The sequence below is a fragment of the Gasterosteus aculeatus genome, chromosome 20, assembly GCF_964276395.1.
Source record: "Gasterosteus aculeatus chromosome 20, fGasAcu3.hap1.1, whole genome shotgun sequence".
NCBI classification, from domain to species: domain Eukaryota; kingdom Metazoa; phylum Chordata; class Actinopteri; order Perciformes; family Gasterosteidae; genus Gasterosteus; species Gasterosteus aculeatus.
The window spans coordinates 6,022,188-6,032,778 of NC_135707.1; the positions used below are offsets into that span (position 1 = coordinate 6,022,188).

Consider the following 10,591-nt stretch of genomic DNA (forward strand, 5'->3'; position numbering starts at 1 on the left):
GGTTTCATCAGTATTAAAGTGTGGGGTGGTTCCATGGGGAGTGGCAACCAGCACAATAACACAAGTTACTTCCACATACAAACCCACTTGTTCTTGAAAATATTTTGTCTGTCCAAATAAAGAGGAAGAGAGTAAAAACAAAACTCAATATGCATTGTTTTTAAAGGTAGTAGAAGGTAAGTAAGACGAGGATAAAGATAACACATTGCTAATATTCAATCTAAATCGAAGGAAAAGAATAGTGTCATAGAAATATTGCTCGACTGTTGCGGCAACGTTCACACATTAAGAAAGAAGTCGACACCAATGTCAGAGTGTGTTGGATCAGTTTGTTCTCTCGTATTTCTGGAGGAATAAAAAAGTTTTGTTTTTTTAAACTAAAACATTAACAAAACAAAGCAAACATTCCTAATTTCTCAGAAGAATGGGCAATAACATATTTGGTTAAAACTCCATTTGATATAATAACTAGTAAATGTTGAATGTTAGGATGGAAATTACTGGAAAAACGTTTGTTTTGTGATTGCCGATGTTTGTATTGTTTATCATTTTTAACAGCCGACAACAACTTATATAGCTTCTCTCCACTGATTATTGATCAAATGAAGAGTCAAGTCAAGTAGTTTTTTATTGTCGTTCAACCATATACAGTGATTACAACACAGAGCAAAACGAGACAACATTCCTCCAGGACCATGGTACTACATAAAAACAACATAGGACAAACACAGGGATAGACATCTAAATACCGTTACAAAATAACTATATACAATCCACGTGCAGACAAGTGCCGTAAAATACTGTACACAATAGTACAAAAAGATGACAGTTTCTAAAAACATGAACATTACATACTAAGGGATAGTGTTATTCGTGGTAGCAGACAGTTATAAAGTGACAGTTAATAAAGTGCAACTCAGGACGTGTGTGTGTGTGTGTGTGTGTGTGTGTGTGTGTGTGTGTGTGTGTGTGTGTGTGTGTGTGTGTGTGTGTGTGTCAACCCAGTCTCTGAGTATTGAGGAGTCTGATGGCTTGGGGGAAGAAGCTGGTACACAGTCTGGTCGTGAGGGCCCGAATGCTTCAGTGTTTTTTTGTAGCTGTCTTTGATGGAGGGGAGTGAGACCCCGATGAGCTTCTCAGCTATCAAGAGGGGTTTGATCAGTAAATGTAATACTGATACTTGATTTTACGCAGCTGATTAAAGGTTTTATCAGCACGGAAGGTTCAGTGACAAACAGGCCGGTGATCTCTTTAAAGATTTGCATGGCGAGCGGCAACCAGCACAGTAACACAAATGACTTCCACATACAAACCCACTTTGTAACAAACCCAGTTCTTCAAAACTATTCAACTATCTAAATAAAGAGGAAAAGAATAAAACAAAACTTAACATGCATTGTTTGCAAAGTATAAATGCTTTACCGGAGAAAGTTGCCAGTGTGCATTTTGGTATGTTTTTTTTAACAAGCTAGATTTTAGAACCCTGAATAACTACTACCAACAAATTTTGAAAATAAGATATTTGGCTAAAAGACAAATTAAAACAAAGTTAGTTCCATCTTTTGCATTTTTCTAAGAGTGAAATAGTAAAATCTCCTTTGACTTAGAAAGTCCCCCATAGTGACAAACCCCTCTCTGTACATGTCAGTACTGATTCTATGTCTTTGTACATTATAGAAGCTCTGGCCAGGATCCCCCCTGTACCGATTTCGGGGCAGTTGCTTGATTGTAAACATTTGCGTTCGGTCAAACCTCCACCACAATATGTTGCCGTTAGCCAATCACTGATTAAAGTTAATGTGTGACATATCATTTCAGAGTCATATATATATAAATATATGTGTGTAGCTCAGTGGGAAAATGATGTTCACACCTAAAGCCACTAGAAGGCGCTGTACTCTTGAGACAGCTAGTGTACTGTGACGAGGGAAACAGCAAGTGAAGTTCGTTCTTTTTCACGTGACTGTCCTGTGGAGCGGTTCATGTTTTTCTGTAAGTAAATACATTCTGAATGCCACCTCTGTACAGAGCGATTAAAAAATGTACATAAAAATTTCTCTGGATAATTAAAAAATGTATTATTTGATGCTAAATATGCCGACGTTCTCATTCACATTCATTACTCAAGTAGAAGAATAGATTCTAGGGCAGAGGTGCCCAATAGGTCGATCTCAAAGGTACATCGCCATGACCTGGTTAGTCGAAAAGTAGCTTGCGAAAAGTGTGGGCACCCCTGTACTAGGGTTTAAAAATACGTATCAACTCAAGCTTTTTACTTAAGTAAAAGTACTAGTTTCAAAACGACTTAGTTTAAAAGTAAAAGTAATTTAAGCGGGGAAAAAATTCCATTAAGGACAAACTCTTAATGTGTAACCTCGCTCACAGAACATGTCAGTCCGTTAGTTGGCTAACAACGCCCCCGAACTCTTTCATTATTAGACGATAAAGTACAGCCTCTCGTACTTCACTAAAGTACTTACTATTTTTAATTTCGCTGGTAAGCGTATTATAAAAGCAAGAAGGTCATTGAGGCAGTACTTTAATTTCGAAAATGTTCGAGGGTTGCCAGACCTCTGCTGCACATCGGGCCTAACAACGCCCCCGAACTCTTTCATTATTGGACAATAAATTACAGCCTCTCGTACTTTATCGCTTTATTGTGCGATGACTTTTACTTTACTATAAATTCTGAGTTTTTATTAACATAAGGATTAAAATTAGGACATTATAATGTTTTTCAAAATACTATATTATTACTTTTATATGACTTTGCAGAGGTTGCAATCTAAAGTACAAAAAAGTTGGAAGGAAAGTGGGTAATGTTATGAGCTACTGGATCATGAAAGAAAGAATGCATGGGCAATTATTCATATTTTAAATATTTATTTACATACCCAAATTTGTGAGCACCACAAGATGACATGGCCTTAAATGGCGTTACTGAGGCTTGTTTCTGAAAAACTGTTGAAACAATCTGTTAAATACTCCTGTATATCTGCCAACAGAACAGATTTTATGTTTAACAAACAAGCACAATTATTAATGGAGTTTACAAAGACATTTCCAAAAGTTGTAACAAACTCTCAAAGGTTTTAATTAATAAATCAAGCGAGCTCTAAGACCAAGGCTAGAACTAAATATATTATGTGTAAACAGTAGCATGACAAATGTGACTCTATTGAAGTGAGAGACGTAGAAAAACATCAGCAGTGACTTTACAGGCAGCGTTTACTGTTGGATGGTGGAATACTAAATGTTTTTCATTTCTATGCTTCTTCTGTGCATTTTTCAGCAAAGAGACACAAGATAATGAAATAAAGTGTCAAAAAGTTGAGAGCTAAGCTTGAAGCCGCGAGTGTGAGGCATTACTCAAGTTGTATAAGGAGGCCTGCAGTGTGGTTTCTATCTCCACAGCTCTGCTGATACGATAAAGTCCTGTTCCTATGACAACATCCCTTCCCCCTGATGGACGTCAGCCTCCGTCTCTTCCTCCTTCCTGTGTGTCCTCAATTGCTTCCTCTGGAGGACAGACGGATCTCTGCATACTCAGACGTCTTAGAGGCCAGGCCTCTGACCTCCTCTTCCCCGAGCTCACCCCTTGAATTATCCTTGAGTTTAGCAAAGTCCAGATTGGCGTAGTGAAGAGATTCTTCCTCATACTCTTCCAGAATGGCTTTGTTGTCATAAATCACACTGACTTTTGATGAGCTGGTCTAGAAGAAAACAAGAGGGCTGCTTCAGTAATGGAGAAGAGGGGATAGTCGCTACACACTTAGACCCAGCTGGATTACATAACCTCCATTTAAAACAATGTTTATTACCAGTTCCCCACGGGAGAGAAAAGACAGGCAGTGCATCAAGCTTATATGCAACAATAGTGCAAGTTGTTTACTTAAGCAATAAGGTACGAGAGGCTGTACTTTATCATCCAATAATGAAACCGTTCGGGGGCGTTGTTAGGTCCGATGTGCAGCAGAGGTCTGGCAACCCTCGAACAGTTACATTTTCGAAATTAAAGTACTGCCTCAATGACCTTTTTGCTTTTATAATACGCTTACCAGCAAAATTAAAAATAGTAAGTACTTTACTCTGACCTTTATAAGCAACTATCTTTTAACTGCCGTTAAAAAAATATTTGACTGGTACTTTTAATGAATTGTCTTGATGGAAGATGTGTGAAGGTTCTTGTTTTAATGCATCTGCATGTTCGTAGGACGTAAACTCACCTCATCAGCAACTACAACGTTGTTCTGCGATCTCTTCTTTGTTGGAAGACGTATTTTTCCTTTTCTACAAAATATATATTTTTTTTATTAGTTTCTTATTAAATAGTTGTATTTAACCGGTGGAAGCAATAGTTATCAAATGATATTTATAAGCCAACAACCTCACAAAAGCATTTGTCTCATTTTGTCCCAGAATGACCTTTGGAGAGTTTAGCATCAACAGTATCAGCTGCTGTCTTTTCATGTTTCTCACCTGAAGAAGAACAGTAACATGAGCCCACACACCAGCATCGTCCCGATGGCTCCCACCAAAGAGCCGATTAATAGAGACAAAGGATAGAGGCCTGAAAAGTCCCCACAATGAGTCAGTAAAACCAGAGAGAGATACAAGAGATGCAGATTATACAAAGTAAAACATCCTCATATCTCTGTACCTGACGTAGTGTTGGTGGAGGACACGCTGAATACGAAGCGATCGGAGCCCACAGAGTTGTTACTAAGGCAGACTAGAGAGAGCACGTCTTCGTCCAAATAGTTCACGGTGATTTGGCTCCACATAACCAAACTCCCAAGGGGAACTTCCCTGGTTGGGATGACAGAGTGATCGACAGCCTTCCCAGCCAATTCCCAAAAAAGGGAGGGAGGAGGGTTCCCCTGGCTGTTACAGTCACATCGTATCAGGGAACCAATGCTGACACAGCGTGAAGAAGGCAGAATCTGTGGAGCAACTGAGACACAGAAGATAATTGGCCTTTTCGTGCATGCTTGGTGAAACTTGTTGGGAACAATAAATGTTTAAATTCAACAACAGATAAATGATCCTCACATGTGACATCAATACTGATGAGCTCTGAGTCATCGTCTCCGTGGACATTCAGAGCTTTACAGACGTACTGGTCGTGCGAGAGTTTGGTCACGTTGAAAGTGAAGTCTCGCTCGGAGCTTATCAGCTCCTTCTCTCCTCCGGCAACTCTGAACCAGCTGAAGTTGGCTGCTGCTGGATTGGCGACGCTGGTGCAGGTCAGAGTGACGGAGCTGCCATCCGGCACCGGACCAGAGGGGTCGACTGACACCGAGGTGTTCTGAGGGGGATCTGAAAGGAGAGGGTCCAGGTCAGTCATCCGAGGTTTTTGTTAATTAAATGGAAATACATCGTGTTGAGAACTATTAATGGATTCTACAATGCAATGAGAACGATAAGCCAAATGTTTAGCATGTAGAGAAAAACAAAGGGGGAGAGAACATTTTCATCATCTTGAAATCTCAATACAAAACGGAACAAAATCCACAGCAGCAGACGCGAGGAACAAGGCTCTGAGTTGCCGAACTGCTGACATAGAAGGGACTTTGATGTTTGGTCACGCAACTCAACGATAGGTCACTGTCCACGGTCAGGACACTGACTGAGTCTCGGGTTAGGAACATGTGGAAAATCAACTCACACTGAATGTCCAGCTGGATCGCTGCTGACTGATCCTCCCCCAGATCGTTTCTGGCCTTACAGCGGTAGAGACCGCTGTGGCTCGGGTCCACGGCGCCCAGATTCAAGCTCGACCCAGGCTCCTCCTCCTCCTCCTCCTCATTATCTTTGTACCAGGTGTAGTTGGTCACGGGGGGGTTCGCACGGCTCTTACAGAGCAGAGAAACGGAGACGCCCTCCAGTATGGGACCGTCGGGTTGGACAATGACTGTGGTTCCCTTGGGAGGAACTGTACAAAAAAAGCACGCACACGTATGTGTTCAGTCCATGTTGACGGTGGATATTTGCCATCTGTGTTTCTGTCGCACTCTGACTCACACTGTACGTCTAACTGAGTGGTGGACGAGTTCTGGCTTCCATATCTGTTACTGACTTGGCAGAAGAACCTGCTGTCCGCCTCTGAGACGTTAGTGGAGAGCAAAGCGTGGAAACCCACTGCCACCACCTGACCTCCATCCACTTTGTACCAGGTGAACTCGTCCACGGCCGGATTTGCGTCGGTGCTGCAGGTCAAGTTGACCGAGGTGCCCTCTATCACGGGACCCTGGTGGCTGACTGACGTGTTGTTTGGAGGATCTGGAAGAGGATTTTAGCAAATCTACTGAGCTCAAGACCTGCTGGTAGATGGATTTTGTTTCCTTGTGACAACAATAACCAGCTGCTGCTGAAACTTCTTATTCATGAGTGATATGACAGAGGTATGAATCTTCTCATCTAGTGCTAAACACCAAATTAAATACTCCATAAAATAAAAATATCCCCAACAACACAAATGCACCTTACTTCAACAAGCTGAAATGAAGATGTGAAAAGACGATGGGCTTTTTACATGTCATCTTATATGAATAAGACATAACAAAACATTTTAAGCAGCAGAATCGTACTCACAAAGAATGTGGAGGGTCAGATTATTTTCATACTGAAGGTCACTGTGTCCAGCCTGTCGTCTGTAGAGAGCAGAGCACTGTAACCTCTGTCCGTTGTGGAGGCGGGAAGCAGTGAAGTTCAGAACGGAGGTCACGGATGCACTTTGTATGTTCTCCTTAACGTCACCGATAGCAGGGGTCCAAGTTAGAGCCGGGGGAAGAAGGGGGCAGGGAGCTACAGCCGAGCACTCCAACCTCACTGGATCTCCTTCCTCCACCTCGACCGGGGGTGGAGTTATGGCCGGTTCAGGAAGTGAATCTGAGGAGTGAAAAAACAACAGGGGAACGTCAAGAGAGAAACCTGAGGATGTCAGTTTTACATATGTGAGAGTAACAGGGTGTTACACAAACCTGTGATGGTGATCTGGACGTTTGTTGGAAAGCTGTACTTCAACTTGTTGTTACACTGCACTCTGAAGTAATATGTGTTTTTATCTTTTGGCGACATGTTGTGGAAGACGGTGGTGCAATTCTTTGCACGCAGGTTTCCCGTTAGGTTTCCTTGCAGAATGTTTCCGTTTGTACTTTGTCCAGTGAGACCAGAGTTGAACACCGTTTGACCAAACGGCCCGCCTGTGCTCCAAATGGCTACACAGGTATCATCCAGGTATTGATCAAATCCTAGGCCAATGCTGAAAGTGCAGGGGATCATCACACAGGACCCACTGAGTCCCTCCAGGCTCTGAGGCATGAAGCTTGCCCAGTTCTGGCATAAACCACCTGATAAAACAATTGCACCAACATAAATTCCTGCAATCTTTAACAAAAAAAATCAAGTAGCACAGTAAATGTCCCAATTAATGATTAAAATGAAAAATTAAACAATCAAAACATTTTTTTCACTGTTTGTGAACACTTTCATAAGACCACATTAAAAGCAGTTAAATGTGTGAAACTCTACCTTGCAGGAGGCAGCACAGCAGGAGAAGCTGGGCAGCACCTGCCATGCTTTCCTGTCAGGTCGATGCGCCTACAGAGAGATGCTGTGCTGCACACAAAGGAGATCTATTCATCTCTAATGTCTGTTTTACCATCACAATATCAGCAAGGTGATGCACAATAAACACTGCTATAAGCAGAAAATGTGTTTGTTTATCGCACAAAGATGAAGACGTTATCAAAAAATCCCTGGCTGCAACCCAAACCCCCTAACTTCATTCATCATTTATCATGTTTAACAGCGGAGAATAACTTTTACAGCTTCTCTCCACTGAGGCAAACAGGAAGATATTTACCACCAATATGGCGCCACTAAACACATCAACCAACTGCAAGTTATATATTTGTTTCTGTCTGTTACTTGTTAAAACAAATGACGTTTTGTACTGCGTGTCATAACATGATTTGAAAAGTTAAATAGGAAAAAAAAGACATAAAATTGATAAATTATATTTAGCATGTTAGATGAATGCAAATCGAGTGCGACACTTTTAGCAGACTGGATTTGACCTCCTTGAGTTCTTATACAGATCTACTGGATCAACTAACAAGAAAGAACAAACATTTTTACAGCTTTCAAACATTTGAGTTTTCTGAAATTGTATTCTTACCATGAAGCCAACAACGGTGATCAGCATACGATGTATTTTCGGAAAAATACGTTTTCAAGATTTAAAGAGAAAACTCCTGACTTGATCCGTAAATGCAACAGTGATACTTGATTCTGTGCAGCTAAAAAAGTTTTTATCAGCATTGAAGGGTCAGTGACAAACAGACCGGTGGCGAGTCTGAATGATCTCTTTAAGATTTGCATGGGGAGTGGCAACCAGCACAATGACTTCCACATACAAACCATCTTGTTCTTCAAAACTATTTAACTATCTAAATAAAGAGAATAAAACATGCTTTGTTTGCAAAGTATAAAGGCTTTACCGGAGAAAGTTTCCAGTGTGCATTTTGGGATGTTTTTCTGAACAAAGTACCGTAGATGTCAGAACCCTGACTAACTATTACAAATGAAATTAGAAAATAAGTTAAGACAAAATAAGATACTTGGATGAATTGTATTAGATCCATTGAAAGTCCATGGAAAGTCTCACAGACTGACAAACCCCATCTGTACGTGTGAGTATTGACTCTTTGTCTCTGTGCGTTATAAAACTCGAGTTGCTTGATTGTAAACGTTGCGTTGGGTCGAACTTCCACCACAGTATGTTGTAGACGTGATGCTATTTGTTTTTTCTAGAAGCAAACAGGAAAAGGCGGAAGAAGATTTGAATGCTAAATTGCCCAAGCAAAAGCCCCCTGAAAAGTCAAAGTCCTACAGATCTGTTTTGTTTGTTATCACAAAAGAAGAAGTGTTGTGTTGTGCATCACAACGCTGTATCCACAAAGTTTTAATTGAATATAGTCTGCACAATCAAAATTACTTAAGGAACACATCTCCCAGTCCTTAAATAACATTAACTATGAATAATAATAAATATGGAATAATGCATTATGTCCCATTTGATTACACGTTTTGAATTCTGCTCCTATAACCGCCAACTTATTAGCAGAGAGAACGGCCTCTTCTTTTTATAAACAAACTTGGACATATCAATGCACGGAAAACAGTATTATTAATAAACAAGTAACACACTTTTTTGTGATTTATTTTGACAAACAACAACTTTTTCATACCGTTTTATTTCTCAAAATACCTTTCCATTATTTATTTTCCATGAACCGTCATATCGGTTTCCAAGATTCTTCTTTACACACTGGCCCATTCTGGACCTTTTCATGGACCTTTTTATTTGCTTTCCCGTGGCTTTTGTATAACTTTTATTAACTTAGAAGTCAATGACTTTATGACTTTCCTTGGACATAAAATATTGTCTTCTTCATGACTTTATTTGTTCACATACTATATTGTGACTTTTACAACATACGGTGTATTCTAATATAGGCTACTAATCCGTGACTTTTTTATGACAATTTCTCAACACACTTTACACAAAACTACTCAAATGTGATCATCTTGGAGGTGGAACATGTTGAACTAGCGACTCTTCCTGCTGTCCTGGTGCACTTTGCTCTCCACTCTCATTCAACTCTCTCCACATTCAGCCAGAAGGATTTCAAACCACGGTCCTTTAGGGACACGGTGGTGGTCCTCTGCAGACTGTGTGCCATGCAGGATAACATTACATGTTGAGATGGAAGTCAGATGGAATCAGATAGCTTAGCATAGCGATGCTTTAAGTGGTCCATTTGCCACTCTGTTTGACACGTGTAGGAATTCCTCTGCAGTTCTCTGCCGTATGTCGCACCTAGAACATCTGTTTGTTTGCCTTCCAAAGCAAAAAGATCTCTCCCTCTGTTTAGCTGCCGCCTCGCTCTCTCCGATCTACTGTAACTGACAGCAGCAGCAGCGGATTGGTTTCTGGGGTCAATTTTGTTTTATTCCGGAAGAGTGGAAGTAAACAAAGTTTCATTAACTGCATTAAAATATTTTATTGCATTAATCTCTACCACATTAATTGCATAGATTAACACACTAATTGTTGGGGCTGTATTGTGTTCTGAACTCAAATGCAACACTCAGGAGACAGGAAAAGCTTAATGCCCTGCTAGGCGTTTTAATGGTCTGAAAGTCCAGTTAATCTTACTATACATTTATACATCTGGATCCGGAAGAGTCGTGAGCGTCCCGGCGTGTGTAAATTGGTCGCCAAAACAATAATCCAGACGAGTGGTAACGGTTGGCGATAGGCAACTGCAGATCTGTAGTGTTGTTACCTCCGACCCTCCTGCTTCGAAGCTTGTGTCGAAATATGAACCAGTGCAAGGCGAAGCAAATGTATCGGTGCTTGGTTTGTTCGCTGCTGATCACGTGATCAGTGACGTCTGAAGCTTCGTTCCGGCGCACAGTCACGTGACCGCTTCGATTTGATTCAATGGGCTGGAAACAGGGTTCGGGCTTGTCGGTTTGATACAATCAAAGTCAATGTTGTTGTAGTAGTAGCAAAGAGCAA

At 40.8% G+C, this 10,591-nt stretch overlaps 1 protein-coding gene across 4 annotated transcripts; it reads right to left on the reverse strand.

The window, feature by feature from the left end:
• Nucleotides 1-3,365: 3,365 nt before the first annotated feature.
• Nucleotides 3,366-10,365, reverse strand: LOC120810294 (myelin-associated glycoprotein-like). 4 transcript variants are annotated; one of them, XM_078094690.1, is made up of 11 exons: nucleotides 10,231-10,365; nucleotides 7,534-7,620; nucleotides 6,984-7,352; nucleotides 6,595-6,891; nucleotides 6,025-6,282; nucleotides 5,669-5,935; nucleotides 5,053-5,319; nucleotides 4,661-4,954; nucleotides 4,480-4,570; nucleotides 4,227-4,290; nucleotides 3,366-3,713 (listed from the first exon to the last, which is right to left on the reverse strand). In XM_078094690.1, exons 2-11 carry the CDS (start codon nucleotides 7,577-7,579, stop codon nucleotides 3,507-3,509), a joined length of 2,160 nt encoding a protein of 719 aa, XP_077950816.1. In that variant the 5' UTR covers nucleotides 7,580-7,620; nucleotides 10,231-10,365; the 3' UTR covers nucleotides 3,366-3,506. The 4 variants fall into 4 exon arrangements, with proteins under 4 accessions (XP_077950816.1, XP_077950815.1, XP_077950818.1 ...); XM_078094689.1 differs by lacking the exon at nucleotides 10,231-10,365 and adding an exon at nucleotides 8,183-8,297; XM_078094692.1 differs by lacking the exons at nucleotides 5,669-5,935; nucleotides 10,231-10,365 and having other exon boundaries at nucleotides 7,534-8,289.
• Between the last annotated feature and the right edge of the window lie 226 nt (nucleotides 10,366-10,591).